The sequence below is a fragment of the Myotis nattereri genome (assembly GCF_964212035.1).
Source record: "Myotis nattereri genome assembly, chromosome: 3".
NCBI lineage: Eukaryota > Metazoa > Chordata > Mammalia > Chiroptera > Vespertilionidae > Myotis > Myotis nattereri.
The window spans coordinates 181,625,262-181,652,389 of NC_138077.1; the positions used below are offsets into that span (position 1 = coordinate 181,625,262).

At 39.0% G+C, this 27,128-nt stretch overlaps 1 protein-coding gene across 1 annotated transcript in view; it reads left to right on the forward strand.

Annotated features, from left to right (window-relative positions):
- The window catches only part of FAF1 (Fas associated factor 1), a 387,465-nt gene that overhangs the window by 55,735 nt on the left and 304,602 nt on the right, over positions 1-27,128 (forward strand). Inside the window, exon 3 of the mRNA XM_081087160.1 lies at positions 16,025-16,071. Within this exon, the coding sequence (XP_080943286.1) occupies positions 16,025-16,071 (47 nt within the window). The remainder of the gene's footprint in view (positions 1-16,024; positions 16,072-27,128) is intronic.

A 27,128-nucleotide genomic window follows, 5' to 3' on the forward strand; every position in this document is an offset into this window, starting at 1 on the left:
AGATGAGAATTGATTGTACTTGAAAAGAAATACCTGAGAAACTTTAATGATAATATAATTCTTTTCCTTAAATTATACTCTATTATATATAGTGGGTTGTTATTTTTCTATCACATTATGTAATAGTATGTGTTTTTGTTATTTGTTCTATTATATCATGTAGTAATATAGGGATTAATGTATATAAAATATTACTTAATTTTTTATTGTTTAAAGTATTACATATGTCTCCTTTTCCCCCCGATTGACAACCCCCCTCCCCCGCAAGCCCCCACCACCCCAGAGTCTGTGTCCATTGGTTATGTTAATATGCATGCATATAAGTCCTCTAACTACCCTCCCCCCCGCCCCCCTGTGTTCTCTTTGAGGTTGGATGGTCTGTTCAGTGCTACCTTGTCGCTGGATCTATTTTTGTTCATCAGTTGATGTTGATCATTATATCCCACGTATGAGTGAGATGTTGTGATATTTATCTTTCTCCGACTGGCATATTTCGCTTAGCATAATGCTCTCCAGGTCCATCCATGCTGTTGCAAATGATAAAAGTTCCTTTTTTATAGCAGCGTAGTATTCCATTGTGTAGATGTACCATTGTTTTTTTTCCCAGTAAGTAAATTACTTTTATTGTGATAAAAAACACATAATAAAATTTACCATCTTTTTTTTTATTTATTGCTTAAAGTATTACAAAGGGTATTACATATGTGTCCATTTTATCCCCCCACCCTAGACAGTCCCCTAGCCTCCCCTATCCCCCAGTGTCTTATGTCCATTGGTTATGCTTATTGTTTTTTTTTAATACATTCATCTTCTGATAGACACTTAGGCTGTTTCCAAATCTTAGCTATTGTAAATTGTGCTGCTATGAACATAGGGGTGCATATATCCTTTTTATTGGTGCTTCAGGATTCTTAGGATATATTCACAAGAGTTGGAACACTGGGTCAAAAGGCACTTCCATTTTTAACTTTTTGAGGAAATGCCGTACTGTTCTCCACAGTGGCTGCCCCAGTCTGCATTCCCACCAACAGTGCACTAGGGCTCCTTTTTCTCCACATCCTCACCAGCACTTGTCGTTTGTTGATTTGTTGATGATAGTTACTCTGACAAATGTGAGATGGTATCTCATTGTTGTTTTGATTTGCATCTCTTGGATGATTAGTGACTTTGAGCATCTTTTCATATGTCTCTGGGCCTTCTGTATGTCCACTTTCAAAAAGTGTCTATTTAGGTCCATTGCCCATTTTTTGATTGGATTGTTTATCTTCCTTTTGTTAAGTTATATGAGTTCCCTGTAAATTTTGGAGATTAAACCCTTATCTAAAATAGCATTGGCAAATATGTTCTCCCATGCTTTCTTGTATTGTTGATGGTTTCTTTTGTCATTATTTCTTCAAACAGGTTTCCTCTCCTTGCTCAGTTTCCTATCCTTCTGGCACCCTTATTATGCAGATGTTGTTTTGTTTCATGTTGTCCGGAAGCTCCCTTAGGTTCTCCTCCTGTTTTTAAAGTTCTTTTTCCAGTTGCTGCTCTGCTTGGGTGTTTTTTTTCCTACCTTGTCTTCTAGCTCACTGATGCGGTCCTCAGCTTTTCTAATCTACTGTTGATGCTTTCTGTTGTGTTCTTTATTACAGCTATGTCATTCTTCATTTCTTCTTGGTTCTTCTTCATTTCCTCCTGGTTCTTACATATATTGTTGAATTTGTCTTCCATCCTTTTCAGTGTCCTTATGACCATTGCTTTGAATTCTTTCTCTGACAAATTGCTTACCTCCATTTCATTTACTCCCTTTTCTGGTGATTCTGCCTTTTCTTTCGTATGGGAGCTCTTTCTGTCTCCCCATTTTTGCTCTTCTTAGTGTGTCTGGTTATGTGGCTCTCTCTCTACCACATTGACTAAAAAGCACAAAATTGAACTTGACAAGACACAACATAGAGGGAACACAATATGAATGTGTTCATGACACCGATAACCCCAAATAAAGGTGACTACCAGAGAAAAGAGAATTAGGAGAGAGAGAAGACTGCAACAATGATATTGAGAAAAGGAAAAAGGTAAGAGAGAAAAGAAAAAGAAGAAAAAAGAAGGGGAAAAATATATGTATATGGGGAGAAAACTTCACAAAATCAACAACTAGAACAAAAAATGCAAATAACAAACATCTAGTAAAATAAGGAGGGGAGCTGAATCTGAAGAGGCAGAGCTTATTTCCAGAAGGTAAGGTAAAGGAATTGAATGAATGGGGAATGGCCATGATTCAGTATAGAGGAGGCAGAAAGAGAATGAGTATATAAAAACAAAAGTAGAAAACAAAATACTCAATAAAAAAATAACAATTAAAAATACAAAAAGTTTATAAATATAAAAATAAAAAATCCCCCCCCCCCCTTTAAATCTATCTATATGTTCATCTAGTTTTGGAAAAGGAGAATAGAGAGCAAATAGGCCTGAGTTTGGTGAGTGAAACTAATTAAGCTATTAGTAGAAGAAGAGGACAAGCAGGAAAGGATAAACAAAAGCATAAAATAAAAACAAAAAAAATCAAACAAACAAAGAACAACAACTAGAAAAAAATTGGCTAGCGAAGAAAGAGAAAAGAGAAGGGTGCAAGGACTTGGAGCAAGGGAGAGGAAATTAGATACATGAATAAAGCATCAGAGACTACTATAATAATGCATCAATAAAGCAAATAAAGAAGATCAATTTTTGACAAGGAGTAAAAAGAAAGGAGAGAGAAAAACTAAAGCAGGAACAGGAGAAGAGAAACAGGATGAAAAAAGGGGAGGTGAGGAAGAAAGGGTTGGCATAAAGGAAAAAATGAGATAGAGTAGAATAATGATAAAAATAATAAAAGTAAAAATATAATGTAGAACGCCAATTCAAAAAATATAATAATTAAAAATAAAAATAAGAAATAAAGGGAAAAAAATGTTTAGTTTCTTAAGTAAAAGATAAATAAGTTAAGTAGTGAAGTTTGATTGCTTCAGTTGAGTTTTAAAGTCTCATAAGGGCTGGTTTAAGACACCTTTCTACTGTTCCCTCTGCCGCGTCTCAGTTTCCTGTTAGCTAGTCAGCAGTGTTTGACGTTCCCAGCTATCCACTGCTCCTTGGTTTCAGCCAGGCAGGATCAATCTGTCCGCTTTGTTTTTCTGCCTCCTTTCAGTCATATTTACACAAGCTTCTGTTTCTGACAGGGCCTCTAGGTGGCAGTGTTTCTGTACTAGTTTCTGGACCAAATGGCTCCTCAACCCAGTCCCCAAGGGCTCCCTGGAAGTATTTTGAATCTCTGTTTCCCTGTGGAGCTTAAGACTGGGTGCGGCTGCGCTGCCAGGAGGAGCCTGGTCTTCAGGAGAAAAATGTCTGTTCAGGGTCGGAGGGATGGGACTGTCTCAGAGCTGGCTTCCTGGTTGCCTGTCCGTATTTTGCTCCCCAGCTTCCACAAAACCACCTTCCCCTGCATTGCAGCCTGGGTGAGTGTTTGTAATTGAAAGATCCTATGCACTGGGTTTAGTGAGTAAAAGCAAGGAAATTATAAAGACAGAGCAACTGTGCCGCTGTGCGTCTCTCTCCCCCCAGCACTGTGTGGCGAGTACAGAACTTAAGCCTGCCTTTCTGGTGCAGCCGCCAATGGCTGTGGGCTTAGATCTAGAGTCCCCTGCTGCCAGCAGCCCTGTGGACCCCCTTCCACAGTCGAGTGCTACACTCGTCCCCAAGGAACGTGGCGTTGGTGCAACGCGGGTCTACCTCTGACACTCTCGTCTCACCTGCATGCATTTCTCCCTCCAGCCCCACTCCCTGATCCCACTGCTCTCCAGGCGACCTCTGACATTTCCGTCCACAGATTGTCTCACCGGCTGTGTTTAATTCACCAATTCCAGGTGAATGTTATTTGATTCAGCAGTTTCTTCTATCTGTTCTGTGAGAAGGTGCTAGAGCCGTCCGCCTGTTGGGCTGCATTTTGTCTCCCCCTAGACAAACTTTATAGGAGCCCGTGGCCAGGGAGGCTGGAGTCTCGGTGTTCGTGGGTTTGGAGCCGAGAAAGCTGGTCTCTGGCCAGTGTGTCTGTCGGGTCCTGGGTGGTGTCCGAGGTCTCCCCAGGTGGAGGTGAGGCTGGGCTCAGTCACAGCCGCTCTCCCCTTCAAGGTGGCGCAGTCTCTGCGGCAGAGCCGTCTGCCCCAGGAGAGATTGCAGCGGTAGTAGAGGCTGCCCGGCCAGGGGAGCATGGTCCGCCGGTCCCCAACAGTCCCGTGGAATATAGTCCCTCACTCACACATACACACAGGCCCCACAGGTCCACACGCTCCCCTTTCACTCTCTCTCTCACTCACACTATTTCTCACTGCATCCCCCTGGATTCTAGAGTTGTGCCTTTTGCATTTTTTTTTTTTTTTATTCATCCTCCAGTATTGGAATAGTAATTGGGGAACCTGATTTCTAGTTTTGGCTTTGTTCCTTATATGGTGTACTCTCTTAGGCAAGTCACTGTAACTTTCTAGTTCAGATATCTTATCCACTTAATGACAGGTTGAATGAAATGTTTTCCAACCTCCTCTCACCCCACCCCCAACCCATTTTTCCCAGTAACTCTGATTTTATCCAGGTGGTTTTTGGTTAGAGATGGGACACATTGACTGTGGTGTCTTAAAGAGTTTCACTTTGACAGAATATGTAGCCTGGGTTTGGAGGGGTTAGACCGGATCAATGGCAGAGAGAGCAGTTAAGAGCATCTGGGACAGGATCAGTATTTGGGAAAGGGAAAATAATTATGTGAGAAGCTTTACAATTTGTACTGGGAAGAGAGAGTAGAGAGAGTTGTTTTTGCTCAGCCTCCTGCCCCACAAGTGGATTCCAAGATGTAAAGTCTGTGGATTAATAGATTTTCCATTTTGAGAGATATGAAACCAGGGGAATAACAAGTGCAAATTATAAATTTCTGCCTTTGCTTCAAAAGAGAATAAGAAATGGTAATTCATAACCAGAGACTTAGTTATTTCTAGGTTTACACAGAAAATATATTTTCCTACTTGTGGAAACAGCTGCCTAGAAACTTAGAGGGTTTCCAATTAGAACAGCATAAAGACAGGAAAAGAAGTTGGAAAATTTTAATTAAAAACAAACAAACATTCAACTGTTTGAACATGCTCATTGAGTTCAAAGGCTGTGAAGTTTTGGTTTTGAGAGTTTCCTTACTGGGACATATATTGTGGAGAAGGTCTTGTTAATATTATTGCAACTGCACACTTAAATTATAATATTTGTTGAGCTCTCATACTTGTTCAGAGGGAGCTTTAGGAAATATCTCTGTAAGGATGATACTGGCACTGATTACCCTAGCGAGTCAAGAAATCCAGAAAGTTCTCTGCTATCCAAATTGATACTACTAGTAAGTCTGAGAAGTGCCATGGGCAATTCCTTTTTTACTGTCACTACTGCTATACTCTGTGCCAGTTCCAGACAATGATAACAACTGTTTAGGCAGCTGTTGCTAATGTCTCTACCACTCTGAAAGCTTTAAATAATGGTTCCACTGTATTTGCAAATATGTTGAGAGGAAATGTATTGGTTTTTCATTTCACCCTTTACTAATATATATTTTCTGCCATACTGCACATTCATGTTTCTGATAGTAAGTGTATTAGTTTCCTGGGGCTATTGTAACAAATTACCAAAATATTGGTGCCTTAAAACAAGAGAAATTTACTCTCTTACAGTTCTGGAGGCCATAAATCTAAAAACAAAGTGTTGGCAAGGTTTCACTCCCTTAGATTGAGTCATCACTCCCTCTTTTCTCCTCTCCTTCCCTCCCTCCTTCTCTCCTTTCTCCTTTCTTCCTAAGCTGTGGCCACTGATGAAAGCTGTGTTCATATGGTAGAGCTATTCTGTTGGATCAGCCTGAATCACTACATGGAAGACAGCTATTTTGGAGAGTTGCCTATACTTTCAACAGGTTTTGCATAAGTGAGAAATAAACTTTTTGATTTGGTAATCCACCAAAATTGGGGTATTATTTGTTACTATAGCATAAGTTATGCTATCCTGATTTAAAAAAAAAATCTTCCTTTAAATATTCCCCACATCAAAAAAAAAAAAAAAAAAAGGCAAGGAAAGATAGTTGCTAGTTTTACAGATTAAAAATATATTTAAAATATAATTATTTCAAACCTCTCTCTTTATGAATTATAAAAATTATACGTGGGAATGCAGACTGGTGTAGCCATTATGGAAAATAGTATGGAGTTTCCTAAAAAAATTAAATATGGAATTGCAATTTGACCCAGTGATCCTACTTCTAAATAATATATAGCAAGAAACCCAAAACACCAATCAGAAAGAATGTATGCACCTCTATGTTCAGAGCAGCACAACTTACAATAGCTAAGATCTGGAAACAACCCGAGTGCCCATCAGTAGATGAGTACATAAAAAAGGTGTGGTACATTTATACCATGGACTACTATGCAGCAGTGAAAAAGCAGGATCTCTTTCCCTTTGAGACAGCATAGAGGGACCTGGAGAGTAGTATGCTAAGCGAAATAAATCGGGCAGAGAAAGACAAGTATCACATGATCTCGCGCATATATGGAATCTAATGAACAAAATAAACCGATGAACAAAATAGATCCAGAGACATAGATGCATAGAACAGACTTCGGAATCTCAGAGGGAAGGTGGGGGAGGGTGGGTGGGTGTGTGGGAAGGGATCAACCAAAGAACTTTCATGCACATGTATATGCATAACCCCTGGACACAGACAATAGGTTGGTGAAGGTCTGGGGTGAGGGGGCGGGGATAGGGTGAAGAAGGGGGTCAATGGAGGGGTGGGGGAAGACTTCCAACAATAAAGATAAAAAAGTCATATACATTTATCTTCTAAAACTTAGAAGAAATAGAGTAGCAACTCTCCACTTAATTGTAAGTAAATACTGTTTACTTACAGTATTTTGACTTTTGGCTTAAATATGTCTCTCCCTCCCCCCGAAATGATTCTTTTATAAATTATTTTTAAGTATCATAAAATATTTCTATAAAGCATATTTTAATGGCTCCACCATATCCTATCATGGAATGTAGTATTTAACTAGCCTCCAATTATTATTCATTTGATTTGTTCTATTTTCTGCAGTATAAGCACCACCGAGAATATCCTTGTAGAAAAATCAGGTGAAAATCCCTAATTATTTCCTTAAGCCTGAAACTTACAGATAAAGTTGCTGGTTTAAAGGGATCCTCATCGCTGGCCCCCTTTTAATGCTTTTGATACTATATCAAATTTACTTCCAGAAAGGTTGTGTCTATAATTGCAATCCAACCAACAGTATATAAGAAAGCCTTTTCATTGTATCCTTAGCAATAGATACTTTCATATATGTATGTATGTATGTCTATATGTATGTCTGTATACTTGCCAGTCTAAGTAAGCATGTTATTGTGTTTTGACTTTTATTTCTTTGAGATTTTGTCCTCCCATATGTTGTATTGGTCATTTATATTTATTCCCTGTGAGGTTTGTATATTTTGTCCATTTTTCAGTTATTTAAAAAATTTTAGTGAATTTCTATAACTGTCTATTAAATGTACTTAAAATCATGTATGTACACCTATTTTTGCCCATTTTGTTATTTAAATTTCTGGGGCTTGTGGATGTTACAGTTTTATTTTTGTGTGGTCAAATCTGTCCATTTCTTTTTTATTTTTTCCTTTGTTAGTATGCTTAGATAGGGCTTCTTTACTACAAGATCAAATTAAATTTCTTCTAGCATGGCTGTGTTTTCTTTTCTTTTTTTTTCACATTGAACTCTAATCCACATAGGATCTGTTATTGTGTAAATAATAATCTAACTTAATTTTTCTCAGTTAATTTGTTGTTAGTTTCAATTAACTAGGAACCTTTTTTACAACCCCTCTTTTCTCTTTGACTTCAAATGTCACTTTTAGCATATGTTGAATTTTTCCATATGCTAGGATTTCTTTTAGTCTCTCTGATTTTTAAAATTGTTCTTGCCCTGGCCGGTTGGCTTATTTGGCTGGAGTGTCTTCCCAAACACCAAAAGGTTGCAGGTTTGATTTCTGGTTAGGGCACATATCTGGGTTTCAGGTTCCATCCCCAGTTGGGATGCGTACAGGAGGCAAACGATTGCTCTCTCTCTCTCCCCTTCCCCCCAAATCAATAAACATATCCTCCAGTGAGGATTAAAAAAAATTGTTCTTGAACTAGCTTCAAGTGGTTTTCCTTAAGGTAACTTATTGGTATGTACTTACATATGAAGGATGAATATATTTTCATTACACTTCTTTCACAAAAATGTTTTGCTTGTTTTCAACTGGACTTTCTTCCAGATAGGTTTTATGATTATTTTGTTCAGCTTACAACAAAATGTTGGTATTTACTATTGGAATTTCTTCATTCTTATAAGGTAACTTGGGAGGAATTGGCCTCATTTTAATAGTGTTTCCATTCAGGGATAGATTCCCATTTTTTCAAATTTTCGTTTTATGTTTTCAGTACAATTTTAAATGTATTTATTTTTTATTTTAAAGTGAGGCAAGAAGCCATTGGAGTTGATAAATAAGACTTTGAGCCCTGGGGGATGACATAATATAGAATAGCTTATCCATGTGATAAACTAGTAATATATTCTATTCAGATTATAAAATGTAGGTTGGTAAAACTTGGAAGTGTCTTTTATAAAAGATTAGGGGCCCGGTGCATGAAATTCGTGCACTGGGGGGGGGGGGGGTGTTACCTTAGCCCAGCCTGCCTCCTCTCACCAACTGGGAGCCCTCAGGGGATGTCCTACTGATGGCTTAGGGAGCGGGCCTAAGCCGCAGTCTGGCCTCCCTCAGCGGGAGGCGACTAGGCTGATCAGGGGAAGGCGCCAGCCCCATCGCCCCAGTGCTGCAGCCACTGCCAGCCACCACAGCCACCAAGGTGTTTTCATCAGCACGGACTCCAGTCCCTTCACCATGAAAAAATGACAACTTTCTTAGGCATTTTCAAGATGTGTCTTTCATAGGATATGACATTTCTTTCTTTCTTTTTTTTTTTTATTCTCACCTGAGGATATGTTTCCATTGATTTTTTTAGAGAGTGTGGAAGAGAGAGGGAGAGACAGAGAGAAACATCAATGTGAGAGAGAGACACTTTGATTGGTTGCCTCCTGCATGGGCTCTGACCTGGGCCCTGGCCAGAGAGGAGCCTGCAACCTAGGTACATGCCCTTGATCATAATCGAACCCAGACCCTGTGGTCGGCAGGCCGAGGCTTTATCCACTGAGCCAAACCAGCTAGGGCAGGATATGACATTTCTTAGCCCCTCCAGCTGCGGACCTTTGTTTTTTTCCTCCAAGAGTGTGGTGGAAAAACCCTAGATTACCTTCTTGGATTCTTATAACCCAAGTTACCAAGAACACTGCAAGTGGCAGCGTACAGGGAGCTTCGCCAATGAGCGGTCAATAAAGGTGTTTACACTCAAACTGGTTTGGCTCAGTGGATAGAGTGTCCGCCTGCAGACTGAAGGGTCCCAGGTTTGATTCCTGTTAAGGGCATGTACCTTGGTTGAGGGCACATCCCCAGTGGGGAGTGTGCAGGAGGCAGCTTATCGATGTTTCTCTCTCATCGATGTTTCCGACTGTCTATCCCTCTCCCCTCTTTTCTGTAAAAAAAATCAATAAAATATATTTAAAAAAAGAAAAGAAAAGGTGTTTCCTCTGCAGCTCATGAGCAGAGGACCCCCTGCATTGTGTCCACTGGGCTAGGGGCGTGTCCCTGCCGCCGGGGGCAGGTGGGGGGCTCATGCCCCCAAGGCTGGCAGCCAGCCTTGTGTTGTGGGCGCTGGGCTTGGGGGCGTGCGGAAACCCTGGACCGCGTGCGCGGCGGCCGCCGGGTCTCTGCACGCCCCCGAGGCCGGCAGCCAGCCCCACGTGTTGTGGGCGCCAGGCTGGGGGGCAGGCGGACCTGGGCCACGTGGTGGCCACCGTTGCTGGGGGCACACCTCCCAGACCAGCAGCCCCGCATTGTGGGTACCAGGCTGGGGGATGTGGACCCAGGCTGCTGCTTGACGCCGGTGAATGTGCGAGCGGCCATGGGGCAGGAACATCGACTTGGTGTCTGTGCCCATAGGCCCGGAGTGGCCAGGGGCATGCCAGGGTCCTACGCGCGGGCCTACAGGCTAGGAGTAGTCTGGGTCCTGAGGATGTTCCTGGGACCCAGGTTGCTCGGTGCCTGTGTATGCAAATTAGCTCGCCATCTTTGGGTTAATTTGCATATTCATTCCTGATTGGCTGGTGAACATGGCGGATGGACAGTCAATTTACATGTTTCTCTTTTATTATATAGGATGTACTGTTTGTTGAAGTGGTCAATCTGAATTTATCTAATGTCACAGAAAATTTATAAGAACAACCTTTTTAAAAAATGTGTGTCTTAAATGACACCTTAGGGATGATGAGATGGCTAAACAGTGTTTAATCTAGATCTCTCTGATGTGGATGCACATATCTTCCACCAGCCTGACTAAAAAGGATATAGCAAGGCACCAAGGTTTGATGGTGTGTGCGTGCCAGAATCTAATGACCAGACTACTATTAACCTCACAATTCCTTTCACGCCACTAATAATGCTTTCTTAAAATTTGGAACAATATTTTTCTTATTTTACTCACTTGCAAAAGCAGTTTGGCTCATGACATTTAAACAACTGAAATGTTGGCCCTTGGTTTGTCAATAATTGGCAGCTCAGTTACAGGATGCAGTATAGCTGCCCAGATTTAGAAGAAACAAGTGGAATAGGAAAAAAGAGAAGGGTGAGTGGGTAGAGTCTTGGTTTCCTGATGTTTCCACTCAGTAGTACAAAATGCTGTGAAAGAGGAATGGACTTTTGGGAAGGCGTGTTGCCTTTGACTGCCTTTAATCCTGTGCAGCAGTCTCAGTTTCCTACTTACCCTGGCATACATGCCTGTTTTCTATTGTGGAATGTGTTGAGGAAGGCAGCAGATGGGTGTTAGCACTTTGAGGTTAGGCTCTAATGAGAGGCCGCTTAGTTGAGGGTGAATCAATTTATGGTTTATAACACACGATGTTAGTATTTCACAGTTGGTAACACTGTGAAAGCCAAATTGTGAGACTTATTGAACAGATAGTTTAAGAATAGTGTCTTATTTATGTATTCTGTTCCACCAAACAACAGATTTTCTGACTAGCCTGCTTCCATTTTTCACCTTTATGTTAGAGTATAGCTTCTTGCAGTAGTATACCTCCCTGCCCCACTTTTCTCCACATATGAGTGTACCACACTACATCTTTCATAAAAGTTGTTGCACCAGTTACATTACTGTTGGCACATTATGAGAGTTCCAGATATTCTATGTCTTTGCCAGTACTTGATATTGTCAAACTTTTTATTTTTATCCATTCTCTTGGGCATATAGATCGATCAGCTGCCTGTATTTCCTTGTGGTTTTAATTTATACTGCCCTGATTTGTAATGGCCATTTGGTTATGTTCTTTTCTAAGTACCCACTCAAATCTCTTGCTTAGTTTTCTACTGGATTATATGTCCTTTTGCTGTTGATTTGCAAGAGTTCTATATATTTTCTGTTTAGGAGTTCTTTGTTTGCTCTATGTGTTGTGAAGATCTTCTTCCATTCTGTGGCTTGCCTTTTTGCTTTTAAATGGGGTTCTTAATGAGCAGGAATGACTAATTTTAATGTAGTTCTGCTTATTAATCTTTTCCTTAATTGAATTTGCTTTTTGAGTCCTGTTTTTTTAAATAAAGAAACCTGTCTATCCTAAGCTAATGAAGATGTTCTTCTAGATTTTTTTTTTAAAAGCTTTGTTTTTTACATTTAGATTATAATTCATTTGGAGTTGATTTTTGTGTGTGGTATGAGATAGGCTCACATTTTTTTTGTTTGTTTTTCTCATGGATATCCATTTGATTTATTTTTATTTATTGAAAAGACCATTCTTTGTCATAAATCAAGTATTCCTATATGTGTGGATCTGCTTATGAATTCTTTATTCTGTTCCATTGCTCTACCTGCTTATTCTTTTTTAAAAAAAATATATTTTATTGATTTTCTACAGAGAGGAAGGGAGAGGGACAGAGAGTTAGAAACATCGATGAGAGAGAAACATCGATCAGCTGCCTCCTGCATACTCCCTACTGGGGATGTGCCCGCAACCAAGGTACATGCCCTTGACCTGAATCGAACCTGGGACCCTTCAGTCTGCAGGCCGACGCTCTATCCACTGAGCCAAACCGGTTAGGGCTACCTCTTTATTCTTGCTTCAGTACTACCTTGTTTTATGTAATGTAAATTTTAAAAAGTCTTGATAATCTATTGGGGTAAATCCTTAAACTTTGTCCTTTCAAGATTATCTTGGTTATTCTTGGATCTTTCGTATTCATATTCTTATTCATATGACAATCAGATTATCAATTTCCACAAAAAATCATGCCAGGATTATAATTGAAATTATATTGAAAATGAAAATGAATTGGGAGAGAACATCTTTATAGCAAAAAGTCTTCAAATCCAGAATATCACACAATTTATTGAACTAGTCTTTAAAATATTAATTTGATCTCTAGTTAAAGAAGTCAGATTAAGGGTAACTTGGGGTTGGTGGGGAATGATAGGGAAGGTACTACAGGGGAATGTAGGAATGAGTCCATGCATTTATTAAAACTTACAAAATTCTACACTTAAAATGGAATTAATTTATCATCAATAAAGTCAATATTTAAAAAGAGAACCACTCAAACACACTAAAATAGCTGAAATTAAAAAGACTAACAACACCAAATGATGGTGAGGATTTAGGAGCACTGGAACTCTCATACATTGCTGATATGAATGTAAAATAATACAACTACTTTGGAAACAGTTTGACAGTTTTATATAAAGTTAAACACACACTTTCCATACAATCCCACAGTTCCACTCTCAGGAATTTGCCCAATAGAAATAAAAACATATGTCTACCAAACACTAGTACTGCTTTCCACTTATCCTTTAGTTTTAGTTGAGACATTTAGTTGTTTCATCCAGGAAGCTTTTCTGAGCCTTCCTCAACTCTTGATTGTGTGGCTCTTCTTTGGACACTTAGCATCATTCATTTAACAAATAAACATTGAATGTTTTTTATGTGCTGGAACTGTGTTAGGCAATGGGATTAAGAGGTGAACAAAGTTGATATCATTTCTTCCATCATGGAGCCTACAGTCTAGTGAGAAAAGCAGACATAAAACAAATAGTCACCAAATAAGTAATTAGCAGTTATATGAAGGAATAGTACATGGTTTTATGTGAGAGTAAACCTGCCTGGATGGAGGTTGATCAAAGGAAAAAAAAATTAAAAAGTATATTTAACAGAAGCCCTTATGATTATTAAGATATAGGCATACAAAGAATGGGGAAACCGCATTGCAAAAGATAAAGTATTTTCAAAGGCTCTAAGTAAGAAACAGAAGAACTTGATGTCTCTGAGGCATGAAGAGGCAGGCCCGTTTTGGTTGTAGCATTAGCTCCTTATACAGATGAGGAACCTGAGGCTCCGCGGTTCAGTGAATACAGATAGAATATACTAAGGCCATCAGCGTAGTAAATGGGTAATAAATGGGTGAGTCTAGATTCAGACTTTGAATTTTATAAATCCTTAGTGTTCTTTCCATTATACCTTGGCATTCCCTAGTGAAATTTGTACAAAATCTTTCCAACTGTGGTACTTTGTTTCTTTTCCAATACCATAGAACATTCTCTTACCGTTTTGTATTTTTTTAGCAAAGTAGATATTGTATGTGGAACTATTGCTGTCAACAGAAAAGGGATAATTGACCTGGCACTAGTCAGAGATGCTTCCATTGAATTTGTGGCTTTGAAAACTGATTTTAGCATTTGACTCAAAGGAGTAATTGAGCCTCTAGAGTTGTCAGGACTGTAACATCTGCTGTGTACATTAATCTGTGGATCTCTTTGTGTGTGTGTGTGTTGGCCAGTAGAGCATTACAACTCTCAAACTTTGTAGCAAGCCTCTTATACTCTACTAGAGGCCCAGTGCACGAAATTCATGCACTTGCGGGGGGGGTGGGGGGTTGTTCCTCAGCCCAGCCTGCACCCTCTCCAATCTGGGATCCCTCAGATTGCCGGCAGTCGGACATCCCTGTCACAATCTGGGACTGCTGGCTCCCAACCGCTCGCCTGCCTGCCTGCCTGATTGCCCCTAACCACTCCCCTGCCAGCCTAATCGATGCCTAACTGCTTCCCTGCCGGCCTGATTGCCTTCAACTGCCCTCCCCTGCCGGCCCGGTCACCCCCAACTGCCCTCCCCTGTTGGCCCAGTCTCCCCCAACTGCCCTCCCCTGCTGGCCTGGTTGCCCCTAACTGCCCTCCCCTGCCGGCCATCTTGTGGTAGCCATCTTGTGACCACATGGGGGTACCATCTTGTGCAAGGGCGTGATGGTCAATTTGCATATAACCTCTTTACTATATAGGATTTTATTTCCATTCAACAGTATAACATTGTAAACTTGACCCACCTCTAGCAAAGATTCAAGTTAATATTTTACAAAATACTTAAACTCCTTTTGATGATTGCTTTCCAGATAGCTGATAAAACATTGAAATGTTAGCTTTATTTCTTTTCCATTTTGATGTGTACATAGATGGGGAAAGGGAGGGAAAAAGTTGTTATGATGCAAAGATGAAGTTGGATAGGACATTATTTTCCTCCAGACAATCTTCTCTATTACCCTGCAGTGAATTGCCCACAATCTAGGAGGTAACAGCCTGCTTGCTTAGAAGTCTTCAAAACTTATATGTCATGTCACTTTTGTGCACTGTTTAAGTAATTTGTGTCTTGTTAGCTTAAGACCAATTTTAGGAATCTATAATAATAAAAGCATAATATGCTAATTAGACTGGACAGCTGAACGACCTTCCGGACGTCATTCCAGACCTCCTTCCGTACAAAGCCACGGTGGCGGGGGCCGAGGCAGAGGCAGTTAGGGGCGATCAGGCAGGCAGGCAGAATGGTTAGGGGCGATCAGGCAGGCAGGCAGAGGCAGTTAGGGGAGATCAGGCAGGCAGGCAAGCAGTTAGGGGAGATCAGGCAGGCAGGCAGGCAAGTGGTTAGGGGTAGTGAGGCAGGCAGGCAATCAGACATCCCCCAAGGGGTCCCGGATTGTGAGAGGGTGCAGGCTGGGTTGAGGGACGCCTACGCCCCCTCCCTCCTTTCCCCCCCTGCCTCCTTTTGTGATCTGATAAAATTGTGGTGTTGTGTTTATCAAAGAACTTTTGCCCCTATGCTTTTCCCTTTTACATGTTCTTTTGAAAAAAAAAATATTTTTATTGATTTCAGAGAGGAAGGGAGAGGGAGGGAGAAATTGAAACATCAATGATGAGAGAAAATCATTGATTGGCTGCCTCCTACACCCCCCTGCCCCCCCACCAGGGATCGAGCCCACACCCAGGCATGTGCCCTGACAGGTAATCAAACTGTGACCTCCTGGTTCATGGGTTGACGCTCAAACCTTGAGCCCACAAGTTAGGCCCCTTTTAAATGTTCTTTTAAAAAAAAACAGTGATTATAACATGAAAGAATGAATTTAGTTCCTGAGCTAATTTAAAAAATTCTTATTGGAGCTTTTCATTTGTGATTTTATATCTTGTTCTTTTCAACCTGAGGAAGAAAGTAATATTTAAAAGATTACATAAAGGTACTGAGTTTACTTATTTTGATATCCTTAAGTACTGGTTTTGTGGGTGTTTTGCTTGAATGAGGACTGTGGAATTAGCTTTTTTTTAACTCAAAATTTGGGAGTATTATGCCAAACATGTTTTAAAATTTTTCTAAAATAAGATTTTATTATAGAGAAATAGAGGAAAATTTCATAGATAATATTTTGTATCATTAAGGAAACATTTAGTATTTTGTTTAGACTTCTCAAAATATATTATTTTCTCTTACAATGTTCACCGCCCACTGTGATCTTCCCCTGAACAATTGTTTGTTTCTGTTTGCAGGCAGCTATCAATGGTGTAATACCCCAGGAAAATGGCATTCTACAAAGGTATGTTATAAGGTGTTTAAAGGTAAGATGGGAATTTAGCAAAGCAAAAAAGAGACATTTGTTAATTTTTTGGTTTCACTTTTTGGTAGAGCATTTGACCTTTGGTATATAAGTTCATTTTAATATAGTTACTATTCTTTCAGATATTTTTTAGTTATATTTGCTGAAGTCTCAACTTTTAACTATATAATGTTATTTCAGATTGTGTGATATATTTAAAGGTGGTTTTATTTTATTTTTAAGAAAGCTTTTCTAGATCATCGTCTAATTTGTAAGATGAAGGAACCGAATCCTTTCAACCATTGGTAGTGAGAAAACAATACATGGTTGAATAGTGTCAGAGCATGGTTATCATCTACCTACACAGGCTTTATCTCCAATTTAACTACATTCTATTTTTTTCTTTTTCTTTGTTTCTAAATTAAGTACATGATAACTTGCCATAATTTTAGTAAGTCCTAAAAATGAAACTTCCCAGAGCACTGAACTTCTTTACCTGAAGAATCCAGCATTGACATGTGGAATGGTCTTCGTGGTTTTGTGTCATTGCCAGAAGATAAAATTGGAAGATGATGCCAAGAGATCTATAATTGTTACAAAATAATTTCTTTAATTACAAATACACTCATAACTTTTCTCTCCTTAAAATTGGAGACTTTCTAGTTTTGAATTAAAAGAGCACTCTATAAAGTCATAGGAGGTAAAACCATTCTCCCTTCCAAATGTAGTTTAATTGCTTGACATCCCCTCCTCCCTTTTCTCAATTCAAACTTTGGCTTGAATTTTAGTGGCTGGGATTTCTAAGTCACTGAAGCGTGATCCGCTAAGTGCAGATGAGGCAAACAGAAACAGCAGACTAGAAATGAGGTTGTTTTGGAGAGGAAGAAAAGTGCTATTGCAAAAACATAAAAAATTTCACAAGGAACAGCAAAATGTGCTGTACTTATAGGAAACTGTGTATATTTAGAAAGGAAGCAAAATTCTGTTTGATACCTGTATCACCCTTTGATTAATGGTTTTTAGGTGAAAGCAATGATAAATGGACCTATCCTTTCCCCCTTTTAAAAAACTGTCAGAGTTTCATCCAGAGTAAATATAGCTCATTTCCAAAGCTTGTGCTTAATTTTTTGTTTAATCTTTTTTTTTTTTTTGGCTTCTAAAACATTTAATGCTAACCTTGTCTAGAAAGCAAACCAGATGATTATAGGAGCCTCCTTCATGATATTTTTTTCTTCTTGGTTTAGAAAGTTTTAGACTGCAAAATATGTTCCAGTTTTATTCTTGAGTAAATGTTATTTTGTTTTTTGTGCCAAAATTTTTGCTTGCTAAACCCTTGTGGATTCAGCTGCTGGGTTCTGAGTACATACTGGATATATCTTACATTTAATGGTATTTGCTATGGATGAAAGAACTGTAGAAATTCCCTTATCCCTGGAAACATCCCATCTCTCTTGTTGCCGGTGATACTTTTTGCTTAATATATTTTATAACTAGAGATTTATGAGTGAATTGATTACTATGTAATTGGTTACTGTGATATTTGGGTTATAACTTTCATCGGAGTGGGGTGTTTTTGTTTGCTTGTAAAATGAAAGGAATTAATGATGTCCACAGGAGAAAATCAGTTGTGTCTAGTTACAGTCTTCAATTATTTTCCTTCCTACTAATTTTTCTTCTTCAGCTTTGAAATCACTGTGGATTCGATAGAACTGAAAATTATTCTGTATGGCTGATGGAAAGTGAAAGAGGGCTTTTTGCACTTACTCATAGGCTTAACACTGAAAGTGGGACACAGTGCTAGGAATGGTATATGCTGGCAGTTCAAAGGATATTTGTATTGTATGATTGATATTTATAATAAAGTTGAGTATAGTCTGTGAATACAAGTGACTCTTAATTTGTCAGTTTATACATTAACAGAGAAAAGAGTTACTAACAAGAGTTTAAACAAACAAACAAAAGAATTATTTTTGGAGGGAGAGGAGCCCAATCCCTCTGCTTTATAACATTTTTTGAAATCAGATTTTTGTGTGAATTTAAAAGTGGGAATATGGTTTTTAATGTATCCGTAAAGTTTACGGGCAAAAAACTTTTTTTAAAAAATAATTTTTTATTGATTTCAGAGAGGAAGGGGGGTGGGGGGGGGGGAGAGAGAGAGAGAGAGAGAGAGAGAGAGAGAGAGAGAGAGAGAGAGAAACAGAAACATCAATGATGAGAGAGAATCATTGATCAGCTGCCTCCTGTACGCCCCACACTAGGGATCTAGCCCACAACCCCAGTATGTGCCCTGACTGGGAATTGAACCGAGATCTCCTGGTTCATAGGTTGATGCTCAACCACTAAGCCAAGCCGGCTGGGCAACAACATTTTTTTTTATGTTTAACTTACTGTGCTAGGTCATTGACATATTTTTCCTTATTTAATACCCATTACAAATGTTAAGAGGTAAATGTGTTTGTGTAGCATAGATGAGGAAACTCAATGTTAGAGGGTTTACATAGACTCATTCAAGGTCACAGGTGTAGTAGGTAGTGAAATCTGGATTGTTATCTTTTAAAACCCATTCTCTTTTATATCACTCTGTCCTCTTCAAGGTCAGGAAGCCAATCATGTCACAACTTCTGTGTTAAGATTATTTTACCTTGGGTAAAAAAGTTGAAATTTAATACATGTATATAACACCTTTCTCCCACAGCTTTGTTTGTACAGTTATTATTTTAGTTGTAAGCAAGTAAAGGCAGATTATTATCCCTCATTTTACAGGTAGAAAGAATAAGGCATGAAGTGACCTGGTCCAGATGATACAGCCTGATGTTGATGGAGTCAGGAATATATAAGCAAGTCTTCTGTCTCACCCTCCAAGGCTTATTTCACTAGACAATATGTTGCTAATAAAACATATTTATAAAGTGTGTAACTTATGTAGTCACACATGTAAATCATTCATTTAGTCAGTCATAAACACCTAGTGAGTACATATATAGCTATTACATCTTGGTATAATATTTTATATATTTAGCATATTGTCCAGAGTCTGTTTAAAAATTATTTTTGGAGATAGTTTATTGTTAGAAAGAAGTGCTGATGAATAAAAAGTAATTTCTAAAAGAGAGACGATTACATGTTTTCTCAAATTTTATGAGTTAATAGTTTAATTTTACTCATTAATTAAATGGGTGGTACTTATCAGTTCATATTTATTTTATTACCCAGACAGGTATACTGTATATTTTTTTGTCCATTGTTTAATTCATTGAGAAAACCTAGAGAAGACAGGACTTGTTTTCAAACCTTGACCATTATGCTTTCAGAATATATAAATGTCAGTGTTTTCTGATTTAGAAAACATCCTTTTTGGCTGATTAGTTCCTATTTACTGTTTTCTCTGGTGCCCATTTAAAATATTTGATTCTTTTCTGAAGACAAGTTTATCTTTTAAACATGTATTTTTTGTACCTAGAGATTTTACCATGAGATAGACTTTTAAAAATTGAAATAAACAAGTGCAGAGTTCCTGTTTACTTTGCTGTTGTTCACTGCCTTCCAAGGACCTGTGTGGGTGTAGAGGAAAGTTGAGTAAGGATAAAATACTCCTGATTTTACCAATCAGTGTCCTTTTAAAAATTATTTAAAACATTTTAAAATTTATTTTAAATTACAGTTTACATTTTAAATTCTTGATTAATTAGAAAAGAATATTGAGAAGGTCAAATTAAAGGATGGTAGTCTTCATCCTATAATGAAAATCTTAAAAATACTTTTTTTGAGTGAACAATTTTGGATGCCGTTGCACTATTTGATGTCAGTGAACATTAGTCAACTCTGATAGGTTCATTCATTAACTAATAGCGTCTCTCTTTTCCTCTCAGTTTTTTTGATTGCTAGTGAAAACTCTAGTTAAATTCATTATCTTTCCTTGATTCTGAAATGGAGTAATTATAGCCAGTAAGCAAATTTCTCATGTGATAACTTAAAAAACACCTCGTTGTGGCTGACAACCACACCCAATAGCCTGCTCTGATTAGAAATGTTAAGTTATTTCCTAAAGTTAGGGTTTGGAAAAGAGGAAAAAAAGCACACTAGGAATTTCAGAGGGAATTTCTTATAGGGAATCCATTACACAGATTTGGAGCAGGTTGAAAGAACAAAAGGGGATACCAGTACAGTCCCGATATAATGACTGCAGGAAATACCTGGACCACCAGGGCCAGATGGAGGTGGGTTCTGCTGGTCAACAAGGAAGGGAGCCTAGGGCTAGAGTAGACTTGCAGTTACAGCATCCTCTGAGAAGGGTGATAGAGCCAGGACTGTGTGGGTGGGGTCCAAGGCACCCACTCCAGGAGGCCTGCTCCAGGACAGGTCTGCCTGGGAGAGACCCCTGCTGACTAACGGTCACTCCTAGTACTGGTGGGAAAAACAAAACAGATTGGGAGAAGTTGAGGTTAACAGAACTTTGAATTTCAGAGGAAGGGCCCTAGGAATTTGGCCCCAGACATATGAGAAAGAATTCCTCCTTAGCTGATACTTACACATCTGACAGAATGCAAAAGCACCCCCCCCCCCTTTTTTTTTAAAAAGTATTGAATGAAGTTAGAAGCTAACATCAGTGGCTGATGCTGGAACAAAATCAGATGCCATTGTTATGGTGCTGTCACTTCTAGTGTGATGCAAACTGTAAGAAGAGAATTGTGTGTGTGTGTGTGTGTGTGTGTGTGTGTGTGTGTGTGCGCGCGCGCGCGCGCGCGCGCGCGAACTCTACAGCCCTTGTTTCTGTTACTGGTCATAAGGCCATGGTTGATATTTACCAGTTTCTTCTTCCACTATTTATTCTATATTTCCTCTGCCAGCACCTCAAATACTCAAGATTCTTTACCTGGTGGGACATCTGAAACATTCATTCTTGAAGAATTAGAATCCTTAGTGCTCCTGTCTTTAAAAAATAAAAAGGTTGTAGTTTTTCATAACTCTTATTATTCGACATAACACAGAATATAGTCCATTGTGTAGCAGCAACCTATTTTTTTCTTGGTAATCAGGACCAGTCATTCTAGCTAGTACTTCCTCCTTTGCTAGTTGAATCAGTAGCATGAGGCCAAGGGACATTCTTAAATTCTAATTCAGTGGGAGAACTGTGAAAACATTACATACCTGGGAACTATGAGCTCTGAAACACCTAAGCAAAAGTTTGGTAAGTTATTAGGCATAATAGGAGGAACCACCACCACTTAATTCTCATACCCATGTTTTCTGGCAGCATGAGAAATACCACTGTTTGGTCAATGATGAAAGCATATACCTCATCCTTTTAGGTGGAACACCAAGCTTTGAGGGTGTTGTCTCCCAACTTGTGCCATAACTCTTTAGCAGGTCATTCCACTGTTCTATCAAGCTAGTTACTTCTGGTATATGCAAGTGATACCAGTGCTACACTTCTTTTGCTGTGAAATGAATTCCGGTTAGAGCCAGTGTTGTGTTGGAAGCCAGAGAGCAATAAGGCATTTTCTAAATGCATGATTGGTGGTGCTGGCAGAAGCATTGCTGCCAAGGAAGTTAATTTTATATCCAGAAACTCTTTTTAAGTGAGAACATATTGCCTCCTCCACGCTAGAAATGATCCATTACCAGATTCCCTAGAAATGGTTCCATATTGGTCTTTTTGCTTGCATTTTGGGCAGTAGTTTCCCTAGCCAGATTCAGACTTAGTGATGGGGAGTTAATGTTATATCTATGCCTAACCTCCATTTCTGTTAGCATGGCACATTGTATATAAATGTGCTGAGCAGACATGGGATAGTAAGGGGGAAAAGCTGACTGACATCAACAGAACAATGTCATCTTATCCGTATTGAGAGCCCCTTTTTCAATGGATAGCTTATAAACATTCACTTTCAAAACATAGATTAACCTTTTGTGTCCATTCTAAAAGATCCATTTTCATATTTCTTTTCTAGACTTTCCTTTTATTCTATTCAAGTCCTGATCAGCTGGCCAGCTCATTACCTATCAATGTGGATATGTGCCTCAGGATCTTTTTCCTTCTAAATGAAATGGTCAACCTGTGGCACTTGGAGGCTTTTCTTTCACTACTCTCTTTGATTGGTGCTGTAATGCTTTAGCAGCCTATTTTTTCCAACCATTTTTCCCCTTCTCCTTCCAAATATTTTTTTCTCAGTTAACTTAGTTATTATTCAATGGGAAGTGCAGGGTACAACAACCAGTCTTTTACCCTGACATGCTTTTGACCATTGAACCTCTGAGACTTCACCAGGTGGCAGGTCCCTACATTTTTGTACTTTATACTTTTGTTCTTCAGGACTAATCTACAGGTGATCAAGATCTCTTCAGACTAGATTATTATGACAAAGAGCAGGAGAGTTAGCATAATCTTCAAGAAAAGTCAATGAAGATATATTGATTTTTATCCTGCTAGGTGAAGCAAAATGCTTGTCATGATGCTTGCAAGTTTTATGGAGAAAAACAAAGTATATGCGAGATCATTTACTTCCTGTTGTCCCTCTCTGTGTAATAACCCTATCTCCATGGATTTTTGGAAGCCAATATGGGATGTTTGTCAGTTACTGAGTGTATCTTTTTCAATTATACATTCAGGCTCTAAGGGAAAAACTACAGGGTAGGTTGACAGATTGAACCCATTGTGGGTGGATTTGGGCCCAAATTTCATTTAGCACCATAAACTTCAATTTATATCCCCAGGAATTAGAATCAACTTAGAGTTAGCATCTTGTAATTCCCTAAAGATCTAGATATTTTTCTTTTATCTGGACACAGACACCCTAGTAAATAGCTGTAGATCTCTGAGGGAAAGTCTTAGAGGAAAATTATAATACATACATGTGGCTCTGTTGCATTGTCTTTGGGGGCACCTGGGACTTTATGTCTGAACTAACTTGGATTTGGAAACTGCGAGTGACTATAACTTTCCATTGTGGTTAGGGAAGTTAGGATTTAGAAAGTCAGATCTAGGGTTTCTGTATATAGATCAAGTAATAATTTAGTAGACTTGTTTTTAATTTTGTTCCTTAGAAATGCTATTTCGTTTGAGCACTACTAAAGATCTCTGCAGGTTAAAGTCTATGATTGCCTCTTTTTGTCCATGCTGTCCATTAACTAATTGCTTCCACCTCTTTTTTTTCTTTTTTAAATATGTTTTTATTGATTTTTTACAGAGAGGAAGGGAGAGGGACAGAGAGTTAGAAACATCGATGAGAGAGAAACATCTATCAGCTGCCTCCTGCACACCTCCCACTGGGGATGTGCCTGCAACCAAGGTAAATGCCCTTGACTGGAATCGAACCTGGGACCTTTCAGTTCACAGGCTGACGCTCTATCCACTGAGCCAAACCAGTTAGGGCTTCCACCTCTTTCTTACTAAATTCTGCCATTTGATTTCTGCACTCTGAGATCACGCTCACTAGGGAGTCTTTTTCAGTGGTGCCATGTCATTTCCAACCCAGAGAAGATAGCCACTACAGAGTTTTTCAAGAATGCAGATTCCCTTACTAATGTATTTCTCAATACGTTACTGCAGTGTCCTCTGGGATCTCATGGACAGTGTGGTAGAGGATGTGTCTATAATCAGGTTGTACATGATAAATCTACTTGAGCATTTGCATTTTTCTAAGCATCTGGATTTCTTCTACATTTTGCCAGGCAAGTTTGGGCATTCATCCTTATTCAACGGAGACTCCTTTGGGACTTAAGTTTTACTCAGTGAACAAGCAAACTATTAGAGGTACTTGAAGTTGCTTAAGCAAACATGTTATTTGGCCCTGTCCAAACCTGCTGATCAGACTCACTTCAAATTCATTTTCATACCTAATCCCTAGGTTTTTGTGGATGTAATTTATGAAAAATCTTATAATTATTTTTGGATATAAGCTTTCTTCTCTCAGTTAAGACATTGTACTTATTTTCTTGGAGCATGCCTAGATCTGATTTTGGAGGCAATAAGGAATGGTGAAGGGTGGGTTTTGAGAGTAGGTATCCATTTCAAGGCAAGTGTTGCAGGTAAGGGTATTGACAGTTTTCAGTCAAGAGGTGGGCTAACCTTTTCAGTCATGGGAGGAGGAGCTGTTTCTTCTTACAAAAAAAATTCAGAGAGACTCCAGGGATTCAATATTCTAACCATTCGAGCGCACTCAGGTATCCCCATTTCACACCTTAGGGTCCCACTCCTTCCAAAACAGTGCCTTAACTTTTACAAAAGAGACTTACAAATTGTATATTCAACTTTCATTGTAATTATGCAAGCTGCAAAATTAAAATTTGGGTCTAGTTCTCAGCAGGATCATACATGTGATTACAGAAATAAGAAACTTTTTTGTTTGTTTTGTTAATCCTCACCTGGTGATATTTTTCCATTGATTTTAGACGGTGGAAGAGGCAGGGAGAGACACTGAGAGAGAAATATCAATGTGAGAGAGACACATTGATTGGTTGCCCTCCCACATGGGCCCCAACCCTGATTGGGGTGGGACTGACCCTGCCACCAGAATCAAACCTGAGACCCTTCCACTGAGCCAAACTGGCTAGGGCAGAAACTTTTTAAAGGGCCACTTCAGAAGCTCTGTAACTTTCCTATCATGACTTGAAGTGAAAGTTAAAACCCCTAAATATGCCATTTTCTTCTGTAGGCTCTCCATTAGAGTCAGAAGCAGCCAGCCCACAATCCTTGTTGTCATTATTAACACCATAATGGTCAAGTCAAATCATTATTTGTTCCCCTTAGGCACTTGTTTCGAAGGCATGTGACCATAATTAACTATAGTGATAGTTTAATTAATTATTGTGCCTGTTATGGTGTCCCGTTGTCCATTGGTAAGGTGCTCAGCAGTGCATTGAAGGTCAAGGACCTGAATCCTATGTTTCCTGGGACATCTCCATTAGCAAGAAAATGAAACCGCACTAGGGTATTTCAACGGAAGGATTTTAATGAAGTATTGGTGAAATAGGCACAGAAGACTAAAAGAGCAATAAAAGTAAAACTGAAGTAACATGGATATAATAAGTGCTTCAGAAGTTACCAGCTTAGATCTGGGGACGAAGGGATTAACAGAATTTTGAAGCTCAGAGGAAGTCCTTGGCGCTGAGAATTTGACCTCTGCAGTGCATACTGCCCAGCTACTATTGGTATCTCTGAGGAGATGTCAAGAAGTTGGTTATAAGCGTGCTGAAGAAAAGCAGGAGACGAAGCCGAGGGTTAAACAGATTGAAATGCATGCAACAGGAAGAAGGAAGTTGTTCCCCCCCTCTTCCTAATTGCTAATCTTTATTTAGAGTTCCCTATTGGCAGAATCAGTCAGGAAACAAGTTGCCAAAGGGAAATATAGGGTGGGGCAAAAGTAGGTTTATAGTTAATTATATGGAAAAGAATACAATCCTATGTAATAAAAGGCTAATATGCAAATGGACTGAACGGTGGAACGACTGGTCACTATGACGTGCACTGACCACCAGGGGGCAGATGCTCAATGCAGAAGCTGCTCCCTGTTGGTCAGTGTGCTCCCACAGGGGGAGCACCGCTCAGCCAGAAGCTGGGCTCACGGCTGGCCAGTGCAGCTGCGGTGGCGGGAGTCTCTCCCGCCTCTGCTGCAGTCAGGCATCCCCCGAGGGCTCCTGGACTGCAAGAGGGCGCAGGACGGACTGAGGGACCCTCTCCTCCCACTCCAGTGCACAAATTTTGGCACTGGGCCTCTAGTAGTTAATAAATAATAGTACAAGAATAAACTGTGTTTTGCGTACTCACAACTGTAAACCTACTTTTGCTCCACCCTGTATATAATTTTGCAGAATCCTATCTCCAGCATCACAGAATAGACTATAGAATGGTGAATTTGGAGTTAAGAAACAAGTCAATGACAGCCTACTAACTTTAGCTGTTTTTTTGATTTCTGAGAAGTTGTGACAAAGTTTAGAGATGTGAAGTATCATCATTGCACAGATTTTAGTTAGGTATTTAGGAGCTTATTTTGGATTCAAACAGTGACATTCTTTCTTGCTTTGGACATTTTCTCTGTTCCCATATCTTTCTTCCAAGGTTACTTTCCTTGAATCTAACCACTGGGAGAAAGGGTAGATTTTTGTCTGTGGATCAATGATTGCTATAGTATCTGAATCTGGTGAGATCTAAGCTAGTCACTTTCAGACTTTTTCGACTGTGACCTACAGTGAGGAATACTTGGAATCTAAAATACACATGTGCAAATATGTACCAGAATAAAAAGTTTGATGAACAATATTTGGTCCTAAGTATTAAGTGACACATCCTTATAATTTCTATTGTATTGTATTGTATTGTATTCTATAGAGACATATCACCATTCACTAAATCAGTTATGTAATATATAATTTGGTAAACACAGATTAAAGCAATATTGTGAAGTAAATGTAAATATTTTCTCCTGCTCAATTGTATGAACAGTGCTTAACTTGGCATGTTTTGGTCATTCTTTTTGTTGTTTCTATTCTGGTTTCCAGCTTATTGCTTTCCTTTAAATTCTGGGTGAGAAGAAAAATGTTTTAGACTGAGCTTGTAGTTCTGGTTGTGATAATGATGTTTCAGTGGAAACGATACATATGTTCCCTTCATTTCTACTTTTCCCAGTGAGAACAAAAAAGTGACAGTATATGATAAATTAACTCAGAGAAAAACCAAATTCTTTGATTGTTATTCCTCATTAGTTTGTCAAATATTTGAGTACCTTCTATATATAAAATCTTGAGCACAGGGCAAAGGATACAATACCAATGTCAGCTTCACCCTTGTGGATCTTACATTCTAGTGGGGATATAAATGTCAAATGATTAATTATACAACTAAATACATAGTTATTGATAGTGGTGAAGAATTTGAACTAGCCTGAGATAGTAAAATATGTTCCGAATTGATAAACATTCAGTCTGAGATATGAAGGATAAATACAATTAGCTAGAAAAAACACGGAATTTGGGGATGGGATGGGATGGGATGGGATGGGATGGGATGGGAAGGAAAGAATAGTCTGTATTTGCCAATGAAACACAATAAAGGTGAAACA